General features: G+C 42.0%; 2 protein-coding genes across 2 annotated transcripts; both read left to right on the top strand.

Moving 5' to 3' along the window:
• The first annotated feature begins 7,387 nt into the window (after window positions 1–7,387).
• LOC124505494 (olfactory receptor 52H1-like) lies at window positions 7,388–8,350 on the top strand. The gene has a single exon (XM_047071458.1). It carries the CDS (start codon window positions 7,388–7,390, stop codon window positions 8,348–8,350), a length of 963 nt encoding a protein of 320 aa, XP_046927414.1.
• Window positions 8,351–20,698: 12,348 nt separating this feature from the next.
• On the top strand, window positions 20,699–21,646 carry LOC124505364 (olfactory receptor 52H1). Its single transcript, XM_047071304.1, has one exon. It carries the CDS (start codon window positions 20,699–20,701, stop codon window positions 21,644–21,646), a length of 948 nt encoding a protein of 315 aa, XP_046927260.1.
• The last annotated feature ends 564 nt before the right edge of the window (window positions 21,647–22,210 follow it).

Raw genomic sequence — 22,210 nt, 5'->3', positions numbered from 1 at the left:
ATCGATGATGAATGGATCAAGAAGATGTGGTATACATATATAATGGAGTATTATTCGGCAATCAAAAATAATGAAATCTTGCCATTTGCAACTACGTGGATGGAACTAGAGGGTATTATGCTAAGTGAAATTAGTCAGAGAAAGACAGAAATCATATGACTTCACTCATATGAGGGCTTTAAGAGACAAAACAGATGAACATAAGGGAAGGGAAAAAATAATATAAAAACAGGGAGGGGGACAAAACAGAAGAGACTCATAAATATGGAGACCAAACAGAGGGTTACTAGAGGGGCTGTAAGAGGGGGGAATGGGCTAAATGCATAGGGGGCATTAAGGAATTCACTCCTGAAATCATTGTTGCACTATATGCTAACTAATTCGGATGTAAATTTGAAAAAAATAAACTAAAAAAAAAGTTTAAAACTATTTTATAAGGCATTAAAAAAAATAACAGTCACTCCGCTGTGGTTTTAATCAGCTTCGGGGCTATCCCACAATGAAGACAGTAATCTGGAGTTAACACATTTTTACAATTCCCCATTCCTATTCCTTATTCTGTTTAGCTGCTCCATTTTTCCTAACAAGACTTCTGATGTAAGCTTGTTACAATCTTGTTAGCACTGCAGTTCTTGTCCATTGCTGCCACTGTTCCATCAGAACAACTTCGACACCAAACGTAAAACCTTTGTTGGTATTTGTATCCTTCATAGTTTTATATCAGTTCAGAGTTAGTTGGGTTTGTTGGCAACTTTAGAAACCTTCAAGTCACTGCTATGTGCAAATCACACATATAATAAAATTATGATGTTGGGCAACGAAAAATACTTTAAAGCTTTATTTGCTCTGTGAGTTGGCTTCTGTAACATGACCTAGTTCCCAAACATGTGGTGCTGTGCTGTCATTGTAAAATGGGCAGCCGGCCTACGGCAACCACAAGTGCAGGGTGCATTCCTCATTTAGGACTCTTAGGAAGAAATCACCATGTTTGCACAGTGGGCTCGCTGTTGACAGTCCCTCGCCTTATATCAACAGCTGCTTTTACAGTTCCCGTTACAACGCATCCACAATGACTCCACAAGGGAAAGGCTGGACATGAGAGGAGGTTACTGGACTGTTCTAGAATATTAAAAGACACTTTTACAATAGTACAGAATTGTTTTGATAACCTGTAAGTTTGTTCTGTGACAGTGTGAACAGAAAACAATTCATTCAATCTAGGTCTCCAAAAAAATCCACGCTGTGGAGGAAATACCGTGAAAGACCTGTCATTACCACATCCTCTCAGGCCCTGCTACGTGGAAGGGAGGGCACTTTTGAGGGAGGGGCGATGTTGTGAAAGGAATTATGTCTACCCCAGGGCCGGGCAGGACCCCATGTGGGCCCAGCAGGCGTGTCTGACAGCCAGTTTTCCTCAGCTGACTCTGCAAGCCACGGCCTTGACTGATGTGGTGTCCGCTGTCCTAACACAGGCACCTGCTGGGGTTCCACGCTCGCTGCTCATCTTCACATCACCTGTTTGGGAAGATCCGGGAATCCTCATTGTACAAAGGAAAACACTGGGGTCGGAAATCTTAAGTAACTTGCTGCAGGCTGTCTGGTAGTGGAGCCTTAATCATTCCCAGTCTGCAGGACTCAACAGCCCAGGCTCTTCCCATCACACTTCTTTGTCTGTTTATAGGGCTGGGGGGCAGAACGGATGCCAAGTGATGATGACGGCCCGTGTCTGGGTGGCACTCGGGTGTGTTATTTGTGTGTGGCGAGGCACGTCTCCATCTGAGTTGTCTGTGCCCCTTCCAGTGGTCCTGCCTGGTCTCTTCCTCTCCTGGGTCCTGAGCCCGTCAGGTATAGAGACCTGGGACCAGGAAAGTCGGCAGACAGGAACGCAGACCGCTGCTAATTCCTCATTAACAGTGCACAGCTGTGACCAGCAGCTTCTCAATCCCCCACCAGGGATGCAGGGTCCAAGCCCTCCCGAGGGCCCCGAGAAGCGACCCATAAATCCATCCCACCCATCCCTGCTCTCCCCCAGGCTTGCCCCGGGAGTCCCTGTGGAGACTCCCTGGTCACCAGTGCACTGACTCCTGAATGGACCAGCTGGAGCAGTAGGGACTGAGGCAGCACTGGGTACGTGGAGGCTGGATGCCCTTCCTCGTCTCTAATCGCACCTCCGCAGCAGAGAGGTGAGAGCTCCCGACCCCTCAGCAGCAGGAATTCATCAGCCGAGATCAGGCACCCCCTAGACAGGGTGTGGGGGCTCCTGAAAAGTCTCCTCCCTGTGCCCTACCTGGATTTATCCCACAGTGAGCCAAGCACTGAAGGTGCTGCTAAAATGCCCATCCCCATGGGATGGTCTGAGAAGCCTCTTTGTCCTGATGGAAATAGGTGGTTCAGACTCTTTTTCAGAGAACAACTTCGGGGTGCAAAGGAGAGCATGAGGCAGAGGCCACCGTGGCCGTTAAGTTTCAGAACTGGGGGTGAGGTATCAGCACCCCCTTCTCACCCTTTCCGGGTCAGAAAATGTGGAAGGTGTGGGCTGGGGACCAGGAGTAGGGATTAGAGGACAGCACCACCACATTCTTTTTTATGTGGAAGCAGTCTTGTGTTCAGCCCCCTTTTATTGGCTCCGTCCTGCAAGAAGGTTCTTTCTTTGGTTGATGCCGTCTAATCTGATACTCTACGCGGTCTTTTAGCCATTATTTTTTCCTTACATGGGATCACATTGCTTTCAAATACACTTCCTTCAGTCTCCAACTCACAGTTTGGGGTTTGTTTTAATTTCTTTTTAAGATAATTTAAAGGGTGGATGTTCAGATGATAAAGTTGAGAGCTATGATCACACTGGAAAGGAGCTCAGTAGGAACGGGCTCAAGAAACAATACAAGTGCTTCAAATAATTATGTCCATAGTATTTAACATGTATGGGGATTCACTGTCATCCAGGGAGAACTGCTTTAACATGTTATTTATTTATCCTTCAAGGATTCCTGTACTGTTGGTGCCTTTATTCTTATCCCTAGTTTAGGTAAAAGAAATAAAGGCATAGAGCAGTTGAGCATCTTGTACAAAGTCACACAGCTCGTTTGTGGAATAATTAGGGTTTGAACCGAGATAACACGGCCTCGGAGCCCTCTCTAGATCTAAACGGCTGTGCTGACGTGGGAATACTGGGGAACAAGAAAAATGGACCTTTGTGATAGGTTTCCCTCTCATTCCTCTCCCCCCCACAATCAGGATGGCATGTCAAATTCTGATTAAATGGAGGTTCAAAGTGCTCAGTCAGTTCAGGTTCATAGTGGCGAACTCATGTTGCCAGAGTTCAGTTCTGGAACTCTTCCCTTCTGCCTTCTTTTTGTCTTACTGCTGCCAGCCACATTTAATATGTTCTTGTTCTGCTCTTCCCTGGAGGGGAAACTTGTCCCTCAAGCCCCTTGGGCAGGACACAGTACGTGAGCCACTCTGAGGACAGGGAGGCTCTCTGAGAAGGATCCACAGAGAAGGACGAGGGAGGACACGGGCTCTGGCCTGGAACCCACGGGGCGGAGGCATCGATGGAGGGAGACGGGTCTCAGTCTGCAGCAGGTGCAGGCAGGTCTGTGCGCCCCCAGGGACCCTCCCAGTACAAAGGTGCGCATGTGTGAATGGAGTCAGAGCCAGGACACCCTCAGCGTGGAAGTGAGACCCAGGACCAGATGATGTGCAGAGTCTGTGTGAGTGGCAGAGGCGGCCTCTCCTGCCCAGAGGGAAACTGCTGTCAAGTGAGGAACATGGCAAGGCTTCCGGGAGAGGAAGCAGTCCTGGACTGGGATCCAGGGGTCCTTGTTCCATATCCCAGCTGTGTGTGACCCTAGCTTTTCTGTGCATTGGTGTCCTGATCACGGAAAGGGACCCACGACAGGGTGATACTATGCATGCGGTAGCACATAGGAGAGGCCCCAGGACTTCAGCCTTTAGCTCGGAGACGTTGCTCTGCCTGGAGCTCAGGAGGAGGGGCATCCAACTTCCACCCCCTCGGCATGTCCCTTGGCAACTCCTGACTCAGAGAGGATGCTGAGCTGTGTGAGGCCTGGAGACCATGTGAGACTGGACAGAAAGCTGAGCGGGCAGTGAGAAGCCACGGTTATGCACCTTCACTGAGTTGATGATACAATGTTCTCTGAAATTGAGGGCATAGTGAATAGTGTCAAATGCTCCTGAGATGTCAGGAAGGACTGAGTTTGGGACATGGACTTCACTGGTGATCTTAGTAAATGCCCCTCTGGGGGAAAGATGAGGACAGAAATGAGATTGATATGGGAGAAAGAGTAAGCCGGGCATGAGAAGAATATAAGTGGTGGAGAAGAGTACATATCTAGCTATGAATGAGAGATTAGAATTGTTTCTATTAATGTAGACTAGAAAATATCTGAGCACACTTTAGTTGTTTGCTGACGTTTTTAGTTGTTTAGTTGTTTTAGATGTTGAAGAAGTAGAATTTTTAAAGGCTGGGTTGAGCTTAGAAGCAAGAAGAGAATGAAGGTTAATGAAGATTGGGAAGATATGATAGAGAGATGGGTTTGTTTTGGGTCAGATACAAGAGGGATAGTTTTCCATTTATAACAAGAAAAACGGTAGCGTGTGTGTGTGTGTGTGTGTGTGTGTTACATATATATGTAGATGTGAGGACTGTCTTGCACAATATCATATCTAATAGCTTCAAATTTCTCTGTGAATTAAAATAAAAGATTTTCCCTTGAGAAAGAGAGGTTTGGAGTTGGTGGATGTGCTTGGAGTAAAGTAGGGACAAAATCATCTAGGGAGATTGAGCTGAACAAGATCATGTTGTTGGGTCATCGGGCATTGGGGGTGAAGTGAATATTGGTTAGGATGAAATTATGGGAATACAAATATGCCTGGTTAGGAAGCATCTTTCCTTCATGTCCTAGAGTGCTTATTATGTCGGTGAATCTAGAAATTGAGTTTTGCATTTTTAGGTGATGGAAGGTCAGTGGAGCAAGGGCATGCCAAATATGTGTAAGAGAGTGCTTGACATGATGAATCAGAATTTAGCCTAGAAAAGAGGAATGCAGTGACAAGGGGATACTGAATGAAATGAGTGAAAAAGAAAGTGCCCTGGAGGGCTCGAGGTTGTTGAGAAACTAACTACATGTGTGATGTAGGAGGCAGGTGAGTTCTAACCTACAGTACTTCAAGATCCCACCCCAGAATCAAGTACTCAATTTATAGTAACAAGATAAAGCATCCAAGAGGTGTTATATTACGTTTAGGGCAAAGGTTGGGGTAAGTGAGTGACAACTGGTAAACTTGCTGCAAAATGATCACCACAATATGTCAAGTTAAAATCCATCACCACATGATTGTGAATTTTTTCCTTGTGATGTGAACGATGAAGACGTAGACTCTTAGCAAGTTTCAAATACACAATACGTATTATTAACCAGAGTCACCATGCTGTACATTCCACTCCCACGACTCATCTAGTGAATAACTGGAAAATTCGTGCATTAGACGACCTTTACCCATTTCACTTACCTCCACCGCTTCTTCCCACAAATATGTTCTGTGTGTCTACTAGTTCCAAGCTTTTGTATTGTTGTGTTGGTTGTTTTAGATCGCACACAGAGCATTTGTCTGGAAGATCATACGGTATTGGTCTGTGTTTTCTCTATGTGACCTAATTTTCGATCTTCTGCTCTACAGATATCACGTACGTGCCATTTGCCATATGCTCTATAGAAGATTTCCTCTATCCCAGAAAGTCTATGAAAAGACCTGCGTTTAATGTGGAGCTCTACCATTTGCTTATCATGCATGTGGCCTTTGGCGGGTTACTTAACTTCTCTGTGCCTCAGTGTCTGCAGCTTCAAACTGTAGGTAACATTATTACCTGTGTCATAGGGTTTTAAGAGGATTATGGAAGTCATTTCACGTAAAGAACTTCAGACTTGCGTAAATTGTAGAGGTTTCCAAAAATATTAGTTTCATTATGAAAGTTGTTTGCTTTCTTTGATCTTGACCTCGTATTCAGAAGGTAGCAATTTTATATTTCTTCCACTAGAGGGCCTTCAATCACTTTCTATGAATACATGTCTTCAGGAGTTTTGTTTTGTTTTCCCCTTTCCTTTTTTTAAACCACATATGCATAGTTTGAGAAAGAAGTATGATAGAATAGTTTAAAACACACAATTTGAAATAAGAAGTATCTGGATTTGGGTCTTACTCAAACAGACCATTTATATTTTACGTTAGTCTCTATAGAAGGGGTAAAATAATGCCACTTAGGGGTGCCTGGGTGGCTCAGTCAGTTAAGTTGTTGGACTCCTGGTTTCAGCTCAGATCATGATCCCAGGGTCATGGGGTCCAGCCCTGCATTGGGTTCCACACTGAGCTTGAAGCCTGCTTAAGATTCTCCCTCTCTCCCCCTGCCCCTCTTCCCTGCTTGAGGTCTCTCTCTCATAAGTAAGTAAGTAAGTAAATAAATAAATAAATAACGCTGCTTATATCATACTGCTATTGTTGATAGTTTATTTCATTCAAAACATTAAAAAGATTCTTTTTTCTTATTCTAGGAAACAACGATGATAAATGGGCTAAAATGACAAATGTCAACTACAACATTCTTACATATAAGTTAACCTCTTAAAATATTATTTTAAAACGTAATAATATAAATACATATTTAAGGACAAAGAAAAGCACACTTGAACCAATTTCCTCAGTAAATCCTAAGAGGGATCTGGAGGCTGAGCCGTGTATCTGCTTCCATATTGTTCTGGTGAGGCACCAAACATCAGTCTCAGGAACATTCTCGTCTGCAAATGCCAAGTGCTATTGTATAAGGGATATCAGGAGAGTAAGTGCAATCAGCGAAGGGTTAGGGTTCTGGACACACTGCAGTTTGGGTGTTAGGCTTTTCCTTACTGTCTTCTCTACAACCCATGCCTCTTCTCGGTCCTTGGCATCTCACATCTCTCATCTCACACCTGAGGCAATCGCCTGGCATGGTACCACAGCATAAAGGAGTATTAACTGAGGACTGTCATAATGCTAGCTTGGCCAGTTACTAGAGATGAGATCTTAGATAATATCATCACTCAGAGTTTTAGATTGTATAACAAAAAATAATAGAATAATTATTAACACGGCAATAATTATTAACACATTATTAACACGGCAATAATATTTTACACTGTATGAAGAAGATTCCAGAGTGATTGAGTGACTACTACCAGGAGTATCATGTCTGGGGAATCCGTCTTAAAGACCTAAGCATTGGTCTTGCTAGCAGTAGGAGGTTCTTTCTTAACAGATAGAAAGAAGGAAGAAGAATTACCCTACAGTTTTTTCAGGTTCATTATACACAATTTGTTTTTCAGATACAGAATCTATGTATCAGACCACACCGGCCATGTACAACCTGAGTAGTGACCACACAGGTGACTTCACCCTTTTGGGCATCCCTGGCCTCGGGCAGTACCACGTCTGGATCAGCATCCCCTTCTGCTTTATCTATCTCGCGGCCATTGTGGGCAATAGTATCCTTCTCTACCTCATTGCTGTGGAACATAGTCTTCATGCACCCATGTTCTTTTTCCTTTCCATGCTGGCCATGACAGATCTGATACTGTCTACCACTTGTGTCCCCAAAACCCTTACCATCTTCTGGCTTGGTCCCCAGAAAATCAGTTTTCCTGGTTGTCTGACCCAGTTATTCTTTCTGCACTGCAGCTTTGTGCTGGACTCGGCTATACTCTTGGCCATGGCATTCGACCGCTACGTGGCCATCTGCTCTCCCCTGAGGTACACCACTATTTTGACCCCCAGGACCATTGCCAAAATTATTGTGGGAATCTCCTTCAGAAGCTTCTGTGTTATAGTTCCATGTGTTTTCCTTGCAAATCGTCTACCCTTCTGCAGGACACGCATCATACCGCACACATACTGTGAGCACATAGGTGTTGCCCGGCTCGCCTGTGCTGACATCTCCGTCAACATCTGGTATGGCTTTGGTGTTCCCATCATGACGGTGATTTCGGACGTGATCCTAATTGCTGTCTCCTACATCCTGATCCTCTATGCCGTCTTCCGCCTCCCCTCCCAGGGCGCCCGCCACAAGGCCCTTGGCACGTGTGCTTCCCATGTCTGTGTCATCCTCATGTTCTATATACCAGCATTCTTCTCCATCCTTGCACATCGCTTTGGGCGTAATGTCTCTCGTACCTTTCACATCATCTTTGCCAACCTCTATGTAGTCGTCCCACCTGCACTCAATCCTATTGTCTATGGAGTAAAGACCAAACAGATCTGGGACAAAGTCATCCATCTGCTCTGTCCCCAGAGGTCCCAGTGATGCATGCCTGAAGTGTGTGGGCAGGGGCAAGTTCTTAGTGTATATCAGCTTAAAGGCTGAACCTGTAGCCAGTGGTTCAGAGAAGGGACAGATTAAAAAATTCTTTATTAAGAAGATTTGAAGTTTTGCCTACTCTGTTATTTTAGTCAGAATTTTACTCCTTAATTCCAGTTGCAAAAAACTAAATTCTGTGTCTGGGAAACGGTGTATATATATTTTCAATTTCTTGTTATTGTTATGAAATGATTATCAAACTCTTAATTGAAATAATAAAATAATCCTATCTCATGAGGCACCTGGGTAACTCTGTCGGTTAAGCGTCAGACTCTTGATTTTGGCTCAGATCATGATCTCAGGGTTGTGGGATTGAGCCCCACATCATACTCTGTGCTGAATGTGGAGTCTGCTTAAGAGTCTCTCTCACTCACCCTCTCACATGCTCATTCTCTCTCTCCGTCTCTCAAAATAAAAAACAAAAATAAAAAATGATCATCTGTTTTTCATGATAAATATGTTTCTAAGCAAACAGATTTTTTTTTTCGGTTTTATGTATCTTAGTAGTTTACACATCACTGGAGATCACAGAATTTCTCTTGTGATAGCTCTGAAGTTCTGGACTTTGACTTTAAGTATGAGCCTTGGCATACAATATGTGCATAAGGAATGCTTATCAAGTACATGAGTGGCAAATAATCATGCAATTTAAATTAAGAGTGCAGTCATTTATTGTGGACAAAATGAAGGCAATGAAGAATGCAAAGCTCATTTTTCATTCAATCTTGAGGAGGAAAAATGAGGTGTGATGGTTAGAGTCCTCTAAGAACAAATATAAAGATGACACTAACTTCCTTTGGCCAATGAGAAGGAAAAGTATGAGATGGAAAAGATTGAGATGAGGGATCGAAACCTGGACAATTGGAAGAATGGGTGGCCCAAGTCTCTTCTTCCTTCTCAAATCTCAAAAGAGATGTAGTCCAATGGTAAATATGTATCTTTATCTGTATGATGCATTCTTTTTCTAATTAAAAAAAATTTTTAAATGTTTATTTGCTTTTGAGAGAGAGACAGAGCATGAGCGGGGGAGGGGTAGAGAGAGAGGGAGACACAGAATCTGAAGCAGGCTCCGGGCTCAGAGCTGTCAGCACAGGGCCTGATGCAGGGCTCCAACCCATGAACCATTAGATCGTGACCTGAGCTGAAGTCAGACGTTTATCTGACTGAGCTACCCAGGCACCCCTGTGTGATTCATTCTCTTTTCAAATCTAGTATGTCTAATTTGGTCAGAGGGAGTCACACAGTCACTAAATTAGTCGAAGAATCACTACTTTTGGTATTTGTCAAGTGTCAAGGATAGTTGATGTCTGCTTTTCTCCCAGATCTAAGACGTCTTCAATGCTCATTGCTTCTTTCTCAACAACCTCTAGGAGTTACCAGTGAGTGTGAGTACCGTCTCCCTCCCCTCAGTGGTCCTAACACAAGTCAGCTTTCCTCTGAATGAAACACCAGAGTTGTATGTGGTCTCTCTCCTACTGTTTTCCTGCCTCCATTCATGTGGGATTAGATTCACCATTCTACAGTAACTCTCTACATATAATTTTAGTAAGAAAGATATGTTTTTGTGGACACAGAGACTATAGTTTGACTATATGTTCTTTTACATGTGACAGCAGTCATATATAGTTTCTTCCAAAATTATTTGATGTATTTTGAACACCATAAATAAAAATGTTATGAAGTGTAAGTAGAAAAGATAGTAGAGACAAAACAAAAGAGCATAGATGAAGATTTTTTTAAAAAATAAGGTAAGAAATAGGCCAGTGTACTTTTATTTTCATGGGTTCCTATTCTCTTATTACATATGTGGGAAGATTTAAGCTCTAGAGTATGTGAGAGATAAGCATGATTTAGTTCCATAATTTGCACTGCATATAAATAAGAAAACAGTGAGATGGTCAGAGAAATAGAACTATTCCTGTTATGAAGAACAGAAAGAGATATCATCAGAAAGCTCTTAGAGAGAAGCTCCCAGTAAGGTAATTAGTCACATTCTTACCAATTATAGTTTCATTGGGCCTCCTATGTCCCTCATCTCAGTATAGAGCAGTAGAACATCCTAAATTTTCATTTAATAAAGGCTACAGACTTTTCTGGGAGCTAATATAATACAAATCTCCTTAGGTCTGGTGTGGTCCAAATATTCTAGATTATTGTGAGTACAGAGTAGATTCCAGTCAATCTTCATTCATTCATTCATTCATTCAACAATATTTACTGAATATTTGACAAATGTTTTCTAAATCTGGAGCACTGTGTTAGGTAAACTGTTTCCTATGTTGACCAAAACAGGGATGGGCGTTATGCTCCTGGTGTTTGTAATTTAGTGAGGGAACTGAGCCTCAATCATGTAACCAGACCAATGGACATGTAACTTCAAGTTGTGTTAGGTTTTAGGACACACAGAAACCAACAAAAATTTAAAAACGGTGCTCTTGAAGACAGACTATCAGAGGAAACCAGCTTCCACTTAGGTGAGCAGAAAGCTCTTCCTGAAAGAAGCGTTATTTTCTCTAACAAAGATGGGACTCATGAGAAAAAGCCAGTCAGGTGGGAGAGGGAGGGAGGCAGAGGATTCAGGCAGAGGAGGTGAAAAACCTGTACACTGAAAATCGAAAGACTTTAATCAGAGAAATTGAGTAAGACTCAAGTAAGTGTAAAGGTATCCCATGTTCGGACGGGGAGAATTCATATTAATAAAATGTACATATTCCCCCCAAAATCCACAGATTCAATATAATCCATATAAAAATACCAATGGCATGTTTATAGAAGTAGAAAAACTAAGCCTAAAATTTGTATGGAATTGCAAAAGCCAAGCCAAGCCATGTTGAGAAAGAAGCACAAACCTGGGGCATCACAGTTTCTGATTTCAAACAGTATTACAAAGCTATAACAATCAAAACACTATGAAACCAGTATAAAAACAGACATATAGATAAATGGAACAGAATACAGAGGCCAGAAATAAACCCATGAATATACTGTTAACAAGGACCCGAAAATGGAAAGGATAGTCTATTCAAGAAATGGTGTTGGGGACAGTGCATATCTACATGCAAAAGAATAAAACTAGACCCTGGTCTTAGACCACTCACAAAGCTTTATTTGAAATGGACTCAAGGCTTACATTTAACACCTGGAACTATAAAACTCCTACAGGAAAACATGGGAGGATAGCTCTTTGATGTTGTTGGCAATGATTTTTTGGATATGATACCAACGGCACAGGTAAAGCAAGTAGAAATAAAATAAGTCGGACTACAACAAACTAAAAAGCTGCTCAGCAAAAGAAACATAAACACAAAGAAAAGGCAGGTATTTACAAACCATACATCTGATAAGGCGTTAATTTCTGAAATATGTAAGGAATTCATACAACTCCAGGGTAAAACAGTAATAATCTGATGAAAACAATGGGCAAAAGACCCTAATAGACCCTTTTTTCCTCAAAGAAGAAGACATTTTTTTTGAAGTTTGTAATTTATTGGTATCCTGATTTTATTAGTTTTTAAAATTTCAAGCATACGGAAATATAGAGAATAACACAATAAATACCCATGTGCTACCATTGAGCTTAAGGGGAAAAAAACCATATATAATTGAAGGGTGTTAACCTTCCCTAATCTTATTCCCTTCCTTCCTTCCCAGTGATAATTACTATCCTAAATTGGTATGTAATACTCATATTTTTATATATCCATAAACAACATATATTGCTTTGCATGTTATTAAACTTATCATTAATGATATGTTTATTTAAAATTGTATATGTCCTGCAACTTGCTTTTTCATTTAATAGTGGCTTATAAACTTTATCTGTACATCTTGGTCTAGTTTATTCATAATTGTTGAAGAGTAGTACGTTCTGCGATTTACTACTTTTTACTTATTTGTTTGTTTGTTTATTTATTTACTTAAATTATTTAAAAAAATTTATCCAAGTTAGTTAGCATATAGTGCAATAATGATTTAAGGAGCAGAATGCAGTGATTTATCCCCTACATATAACACCCAGTGCTCATCCCAACAAGGGTCCTCCTTAATGCCCCTTGCCCATTTAGTCCATTCCCCCGCCCACAACCCCTCTAGCAACCTTCAGTTTGTACTCTATGTTTAAGTCTCTTATATTTTGTCCCTCTCCTTGTTTTTATATTATTTTTGCTTCCATTCTCTTGTGTTCATCTGTTTTGTGTCTTAAATTTCTCATATGAGTGAAGACATATATTTGTCTTTTCTAATTTTGCTTAGCATAATACCCTCTAGTTCCATCCATGCTGTTGCAAATGGCAAGATTTCATTCTTTTGGATTGCCGAGTAATACTACATTGTATATACCACATCTTTATCCATTCATCAGTGGGTGGACATTTGGGTACTTTCCATACTTTGGCTATTGTTGTTAGCACTGCTATAAACATTGGGGTGCATGTGCCCCTTCGCAACAGCACACCTGTATCCCTTGGGTAAATACCTAGTAGTGCAATTGCTGGGTTGTAAGGGTATTTCTATTTTTAATTTTTTGAGGAACCTCCATGCTGTTTTCCAGAGTGGCTGCACCAGTTTGCATTCCCACCAGCAGTGCAAAAGGGTTCTTCGTTCTCTGCATCCTTGCCTGACTTGCCTGAGTTGTTCATGTTAGCCATTCTGACAGGTGTGAAGTGATATCTCATTGTGATTTTGATTTGTATTTCCCTGATGAGGAGTGATGTTGAGCATTTTTTGATGTGTGTGTTAGCAATCTGGATGTCTTCTTTGGAAAGTGTCTTCTCATATCTTTGCCCATTTCTTCACTGGATTATTTGTTTTTTGGGTGTTGAGTTTGGCAAGTTCTTTACAGATTTTGGGTACTAACCCTTAATCTGATATGTCATTTGCAAATATCTTCTCTCATTCTGTCAGTTACCTTTCAGTTTTGCTGATTGTTTCCTTTGCCATGCAGAAGCTTTTTATCTTGATGAGGTCCAAATAGTTCATTTAGCTTTTGTTTCCCTTGCCTCTGGAGACATGTTCAGTAAGAAGTTGCTGAGGCCGAGGTCAAAGCGGTTTTTGCCTGCTTTCTTCTCGAGGTTATTTATGGCTTCCTGTCTTACATTTGGGTCTTTCATCCATTTTGAGTTTACTTTTATGTATGGAGCAAGAAGGAAGAAGACATTTGAGTGGGCAACAGGTACATGAAAATGTGCTCAACATCACTAATCGTCATGGAAATGCACATTAGAAGCATAGTCTGAAATCATCTCACAGTTGTTAGGATGGCTAATTTCAAAAAGACGGTAACAAATGTTGGCATGGAAGTGGAGAAAAAGGAGTATGCTGCTGGCAGGAATATAAATTGTTACAGCCATTATGGCAAACAGTATGAATGATCCTCAAAAAATTAAAAGTAAAACTCTCATATGATTCAGCTATCTTACATCTGAGTACATATTGGAAGAAAACAAAATTTGTCTCTTGAAGAGATTATCTGCACTCCCATGTTCATTGCAGCATTGTTCACAATAGAAAAAATATGGAAAGAACTTGTGTCCATGTTTGGATGAGCAAATATACGTACATCACATTTTATACAAGGGAATATTATTTAGACATGAGAAAGAATGAAATCTTGCCATTTGCAACAACATGGATGAAGTGCATTATGCTAAGTGAAATGAGCCAGATAGAGAAAGACAAATGCTGTGTGGTATCATTTGTATGTGGAATCTAAAAATAAAAAATCAAACTCATAAAAACAAAGAGTAAAATGATTGTTCCTGGGGGCTGGGTTGGGGGGACACGAGAAAATGTTGGAGAAAAGGCCCAAAATTTCACTTATAAGATGAATAAGTTCTAGAGATCTAATGTTAGAAACAATGACTATACTTTATAATACTGTATTGTTTCTTTGAAATTTACTAAGAAAGTAGATGATAAGTGTTCTCACTAAACACACACACATACACCCACCCACACACACAACTATGTGACATGTTAACCAACTTGATTGTGGTAAAATTTCACTATATACATATATATATATATATATATATATATATATATATATGAAATCATCACTTAGTACACTTTAAATATATATAATTTTATTTGCCATTTATACCTGAATAAATCTGAAAAAAATAAGAAAGTAAACATTTATGGATGAACAGATGGCAAGATGCTTATTTAGAAAGGAAGAAAGAGAGAGGAAGGAAGGAAGGAAAGAAGGAAGGAATGAAGGAAGGAAGAAAGGCAAGGAAGTAGCACATGAGAAGACACAGAGCTGAAAAGTCTGTGCATTATGGGAACTGGAATCTAATGTGGGGGGAAGGGGTTAGATAGACAGAATACAAAATGGTAATATTGCAGAAGATTGGAAAACCCAGATCATTTTAAGGAGTGTAATATTCTAAGAACAATGGGAAGTCATAGGAATTTTATACTTTTTTTTGAAGTTTTCTGATTTTGAGAGAGAGAGAGGAGAGAGTGAGAGAGAGAGATCATGAGCAGGGAGGGGCAGGGAGAAGGAAAGACAGGATCCCAAGCGGGATCTGTGCCATTATTGCAGAGCCCAACATGGGACCTGAACTCACAAACCATGAGACCTGAACCAAGATCAAGAGTTAGACACTTAACCAACTGAGCCACCTGGGCACCCCGGAAGTCATAGGAATTTTAATCAAGGCAGCAACTAAGTCCAAATTGTATTTTAAAACATTATTCCTAAATCTATTGTTTTTTACGGGGTTTGTGATAGTTTGGGGCGGTGGTGGCTCACTGGATTCAGCAGTCACTCTACTACCCTTTCACATACATTTTAACCCTCAGGAGGTGGGCAGCCTCTTTGATCAAGAAAAAACTTAACCCCTCAACCGCCTGAAGGAAAGGCAATTTCACCACAAATTAGAAACAAAACAATAGAAAAGCTTTGCTCAGCCTACATGAAAAAACTCCGATTTCATTCTGTGCAAAATAGTGAAATACCAGTTCAAGTAATTGATGGGGGCCAAAATTAGCATGTATAAAATATTCAAATAGGCATAAGGAAATTCCTCCTTACTCATTTCACCACTAAATCATTTTTTTAAGAGTAACATGATTTTAAGTTAAACATACTGCTACAGACATGGTGGTGATTGAATTGTAGGAAATACCATTTTGAAATAGTGGGTCAGGACTCCTATGGGGCATCCTAGACAGAGGGCCAGTTGTCCATTAAGGTGCTACCCTTCGATCTTGCGAATAGAACCATAATATCTGTGTGTAAAATAATAGTTTTTGATGATATTTAAGGAAGTGTGAAGGCTGAGAGGTGTGACTCAAGTTTTTAGGATGTAAATTACAAATAAAGTGGGAAGGGGCACCGGGGCACATTCCTATTTAGTCCAGTGGAAATCTTTAACTGAGACAATGATTTTTATTAGCCCAAGACAATGATTTTTATTAGACAATACTAAGCTGCAAGTTCTACATAACCTTCTGATTGGACCAGGTGTTCACATGAGACTCATTCAAGTTTCCATAACCAGCTCTGCTCCACACAATCAACAAAGGAATGCAGACGTTTCCAGAAGGGGACAGATTACACCAAAGGTAAGGATTGTACACTTATATGACTTAAACATATCTCCTCTTCCTGTAAAATATTGGCCAAGGAACTTCCACTTCTAGTACATCAAACAAAACACCATTGTGCATTTGACCGTTATTTTCAATAGTCTTGCGATAGAGGATTTAAAACGATAGACATTGGAACAAATGAAAGTTTTGTACAGTGTGTCCAACCAGAAGGAAATATGCCTGTGGATGAGACAAAGACCAACAATTGGCAATTTGGGGTCCACTACTCAGGGTCATTGACCAATAGCTATGCAAGCATAGAGACAGAGACTCTGGCTGTGCCGTCCCAGGGACAGTGACCTGGCTGCTGATCTGAGGGATGGATAAGCGCCTGTCAGGTCTAAACAGACCTGGGCCTCCAAGCCACCAAGAGTGTAGGTGGGCATATCTGGTAGTCTTCCCACAAGATTGTACTTTATTGTTCATATTGGTTTTTACCAATAAAAATTATATTAGTGTTTCAATTGGGGTTGAGTCCCATTAAGGAAAACGTAAAGATAAGAGGAAAATAAACATGAAGACTGACAAAACTACTGGAAGTAGCAGGTGCCAGGACTCAGAGGTGAGAACAGAACAGGATTGAAGCGAAGGGAGGACATGATCAGATACACAAGGTAGGAGGAGCAGTGTGCAGAGGGGAGAGGCAGGAGGGAGACACAAGGAAATACGCTGATCCTTTAGGAAGCCATGAGAGTGATGTAGGTAAGAAGTGAAGGTAGCTGGACAATGAGAAAGAAAAGGGAATGGCTCGAGGGCATTTTAAAAGGGCTCGGCAGCACATTTTTATAAGAAACCTCAATCCTCATGAGCAGTAAAGTGACATTTGCTGATCCTGGGAGCACTGAGAGCAGGGCTAGGGTGGGGAGTGGATGCAGTTCAGGACGTGATGGATTTCAAACAAAAATGGGATGTTCAGGCAAAGATATTGCAAAACAGCAGCCACTGGATTGCCAAGGGCAACATACTGACTTTGGCCATCAAAGGAAATAGCATCCAGGATCTGCTCTCCTCTGCCTCCGTAGAGGCAGTGCCAACCCACTTTCTTGTTTTCCGGTTGTAATGCTCACATCCACATATGCATTGGGCCCCCAGGGGAAAACAAGGCACAGAGATCCACTGTGGAGCCTATGAAGGCAGATGCTGGGGCCCCACTTTGAAGGCAGTAGAGCATCTTGACATGGGCCATGTGAGCAGTTTAACAAGGGCTCAGTGAGCCCGCGCTGTGTTAGACATTTTCACAAGCACTGTTCTATCTAGTTGGTCACCCTTCTGGAATCTCGAGAGGTAGGTACTGTATTACCACCTTCCTGCACACATTAAGTGCGTCGTCCAAGCCCTTTACCACAGAGGCAAGGACATGAGCTGGAACCTGAGGAGATGTAGCAGGTGGGCACGTGCACAGCCATGTCCCGTAGGCATACGGGCTCACGTGTGATGCAAAACATAAAAATAAACAACTGTAGGCAATAGGAACTGCCAGGCATGGGCAGGGTTAACGTGAACTTCTTTCCATTCTCCCCTTGAGAGTGATAGGATGTCCCTGAGGCCCTATTTACCTCTTCCTCCCCCCCATTGAACATCAGCCAGAAATAATAAATGGGCAGGGAATCTACCTGTCCACCAGTCCCGGGCTTTCCCGTCCATTTTTTTCTTTGGTGTGTTTGCTCCTCCTGCAGTTTCTGGCTATCTCTCAGTATGACCTTTCTTCTTCTGATCTGGCCCAATCTCCATGAATAGGTGAGTGTTGGCTGTTTGTGGTGTGGGGCCTGGACCAGGATTGGCCAGAAAGAGAGGTTGGGTGAATGCTCAGGGCTCCATTTCCAGAAGACACGCACTGAGACTGTCGCTTCCTTTCTGGAGTGATTTCCACTTAGAAGTCCAGGTCATGGTCACATGACTCGCACAGATACTCCATTTAAGGGACCACAAAAGATTTGAACGGATGCACAGTCATACACCTGGGTTAAGCATGGCCAAGTAACTGAGTTCAGCAAACTTCTGGGTCGGACATGTGACAAGGACTCACTGTCCTCACCTAAAATGTGGGATAAGTGTGCAGATGTGTGTGTGTGTGTGTGTGTGTGCGTGTCTGTGTGTGTGTGCCGGGGATACTCTGGTTAGTATATGCATCTGTCTGTCTCTGTCATCTGATGATACAGGCGATATCAAATATGATCTATTATTTGTCCTTATAATAAATGAGAATTATAGATATTAGGCTCTTTTGAAAAATGTGGGACCTAAGGATTATCGTTCAGGTATGTCCACACAGGTTGACAATAAAAATGGATCTGGGACGAAAGTGCTTATCCATCTGGCTCCATAGCATATCCTTATGGCCCATAGTTTACTGAGATACTGTGGCATCTGTGTGTGTGTGTGTGTGTGTGTGTGTGTGTGTGTGTATGCGCTTATCTACCATAATGCTATACACACAAAATTTAATAAAATGAATACTTATATTTTATATCATCCATTACCTGAGTCTTATTTAAATTCCCACAATTATACATCATATTCCATTACTGATTTGTTTCAACAGAATCCAATCAAGAATTTCTTCTTTCACTTTCTTAAATTCATTTAATCTAGAAAAGTATTTTTAACATCTATGTTCCCTGTACTCTATTGGTGGCACTGACTTGGTGAACCGACCGAACTGTTTCATAGATTGCCCCACATTCCAGATTCATCTGACCTTAGAATGACAAGCCTCAGAGTTCACTCGCCCCATGTGTGTCCGTATGTGTGTTTGTAGATGCTTGGATGACTGTATGAAGATGCGTTGTGTCTGAGTGCATGACACACAAAAACTAGAGAAGATCCCTCCTCGCATAGGTGTGAATAAAGGACGACCTCACAGGAGCTGGGAGAGAAGCGATTCCAAGCACTGGTTTCAAGGACATGATGTGGGTTTTGTTCTAGGATGTGACCAGCACATGGATGGAACTTTTCACAAGAAGCCTGAACAATCTAATCAGCTCTCTCCTGTTGGTGACAGGTGGTGACTAAGTGCCCTCCGTGCTTAAGAACCAGATAAAGGTCACTCAGCTGGAGAGCAGGAATACTCAGCAAACGAGAGCTGGACTGTGGCCACCTTTGAACAGTGAATGTGTTCACAGAGCCCAGAACCTAATATAAAGGAGATGTTATGGAGGAGGGTTCTGTTGCTCCAAGAAAAGCGTTTTTACACCTTTTTACTGATAGAAATGGGGGTTCAGAAAGAAAAGAAGAGAGTATTTTGTTTCCCTTTACCAAAAGCAGAAGAGTGGTGAAAGTAAGTCTGACGAGCTGGGCCTTAGAATGAGCTAAAATGTGGGGGTTGGCACAAGACTGAACATGAGCTTGGCCTTGTAAGTCCAGGAATCGTAGGTGTAGGAACATCACCATCTTCCTCTCCCAGTGCTGCTCCTGGGAGTGCTTGGCCTTGCTCTATGGTTGGTTATGTGTAGATTATAAGTAACTTCCTATGTACTGACATCACTGGAGGAGGAAGAAGGTAAGGAAACTAGGCTTTGAAAGAGCAGCTTTGCAAGTAAAAACGTACATGGCAACTAGCAGTTCCATAATTCATTTGTGAAATATGTTGTTTATATTTTTCTCGCCATGTGTTTGTATGATGTGTGCCTTGTGTATGATGTGTATGGTGTATGCACATGTGTAAGGTCTGTGTGAGTATGTGTGACACAGAGAGCAAGGTGCTAGGGGGAGTGTATCTTGTAGGAGTATAGGTAGGTGAATCTATTATGGTGAAATGTATGAGAGAATGTAAGTATAGATCAGGGAATATTTGAGATCATAAATATAAATTGTGTGTATCTGAGACAATGTATCTCGAGGGGCCTATGTTTATATCCAATAGGATATGAGTTTATGAGGACACACTTGTCTTCTGGACAGAAATCTCAACTTGGAGTGTTATTAGTTCAAATGTTAGGATGTTATACAGCTGTATAGCTAAGGGGTACTTGAAAATGAGTTTTTTTTGTGTGTGTGGGGAGGAGAGGAGTAAGGACCCAAGAACTTCACTAGATGGAACGTTGCTAATTTTTATTTGTTATATGTATTATCCAGTGTAGAGTAGGAACTCAATTTGTGTTTGCTGAATTGACTATATTTTTGGATGGCCATGAAGGGGTGTTGACCTCACAAAACTGAGAGCCATGGTCATCACAGATCCTTGAAAGAGCAAGCAAGTATCCTGGGACAAATTTTGAAATTCCACATGACAGAGCAAGCAGATCTTGTCAAGGTCTTGTCAAGACCAAGCAAACAACAATGTCTGTGAATTCACAGAGACTATTTCCACCTGGAAAAAGTAAGTGCTGTAGTTTTAAACTCGTATCAGTGGCGTACCATAAAATGAGAAGAGTGATTGCAGCCCATCTGGAAAGCTGCTTGGAGGAGTTGTGTACAGGGCAAAGGTGGCCAGAAGAATGAACATATTCTCATTAGGTAGTATGACTATCCAGGATTATGCAAGTATGACAATCCAGGATTATGCAAGTTCCCTGCAGTCGTTTTAATATCAACCTATTTTCACTTCAAAGGTGTCCCACGTTGAATGATAAATCATCTTATCTTTAGGAGTCAATAGTCATGAGTGGTTGGAAGTGAGAGTGACTCACATGACCCTAACTACTCTCTACTACCCTCTGTCCTCAGGACCTGAGGCCTGTGTCACCGTGTTCGACCATGGTCACTTTCAACCTGAGCAATTACAACCCAGGACCCTTCATTCTGGTGGGGATCCCAGGCCTGGAGCAATGCCATGTGTGGATTGGGATTCCCTTCTGTATCATCTACATTGTGGCCGTGGTGGGAAACTGCATCCTTCTCTACCTCATCACGGTGGAGCGTAGCCTTCACGAACCCATGTTTTCCTTTCTCGCCATGCTGGCCGTGACTGACCTCGTCCTGTCCACAGCTGGTGTTCCCAGGACACTCAGTATCTTTTGGCTCGGGGCTCGAGAAATCACATTCCCAGGGTGTCTTACACAAATGTTCTTCCTCCACTATAGTTTTGTCCTGGATTCAGCCATCCTGATGGCCATGGCATTCGACCGCTACGTGGCCATCTGCTCTCCCCTGAGGTACACCACTATTCTGACTCCCAGGACCATCATCAAGATTGCAGTGGGCATCTCCTTTCGAAGCTTCTGCGTTATCCTGCCAGTTGTATTCTTGCTCACACGCCTGCCTTTCTGCAGGACACGCATCATACCGCACACATACTGTGAGCACATAGGTGTTGCCCGGCTCGCCTGTGCTGACATCTCCATCAACATCTGGTATGGCTTTGGTGTCCCCATCATGACGGTCATCTCAGATGTGATTCTCATTGCCGTTTCTTACAGCCTCATCCTCCGTGCCGTCTTCCGCCTTCCCTCCCGGGATGCCCGCCACAAAGCCCTTGGCACGTGTGGTTCCCATGTCTGTGTCATCCTCATGTTTTATACACCCGCCTTTTTCTCCATCCTTGCGCATCGCTTTGGACACAATGTCTCCCGCACTTTCCACATCCTGTTTGCCAACCTCTACATAGTTATTCCCCCTGCACTCAACCCCATTGTCTATGGAGTGAAGACCAAGCAGATCCGAGATAAGGTCATACTTTTGTTTTCCACCAAGGCTACGGAATGATGTTTCAATGTGCTATGGAAAAGCAGATATCATTGTATAGGGGATATTAATGTAGCAAGACTGAGAAAATGGCTAATTGAAGTGAGAACTGTCTGCAGGTGCTTTTGCATACAAGGAAAATGGTGTGGTCTCTTTAAAGGACTTTCATTATTCTATATATAAAAAAATCCTCGATGGTGTGTTTGCTTCTGGAATATGAAGTTGTATAGGATATGATCAGGAAGAAGAGGTGAAAACAGAGAGCTGACTTAGCGTAAATGGACAAAGGAATACAAATTTGGAAATTGACATTTGACTCTGTGGAGACAGAAAAGTGTGTTATGCACAACAGAGACCCTGAGGAAGTGAGACTAAAAGTGAAAATATCAACAAATAACTCATTATTGAGGGGATTGGTAGATGGATTTAGGACATTTATGATAATATTCAGTTCTCACTAGTGTTCATCATGTGCTTCTGCCATTCACTTTATATTCCCTCTACCCCCAACAGACACACACATAAAATCATTCAACCAGAGCTAGGAGCAGCACGATCAACCAGCAGTCCTGTGACGGGGAGGAG

Source organism: Lynx rufus, unplaced genomic scaffold (assembly GCF_022079265.1).
Source record: "Lynx rufus isolate CCGP_SWC_20201006 ecotype Redwood Valley unplaced genomic scaffold, mLynRuf1.p SCAF_9, whole genome shotgun sequence".
Classification (NCBI taxonomy): domain Eukaryota; kingdom Metazoa; phylum Chordata; class Mammalia; order Carnivora; family Felidae; genus Lynx; species Lynx rufus.
Note: the sequence above shows the minus strand (reverse complement) of the source record. Positions and strands in the feature narration are given on the sequence as shown.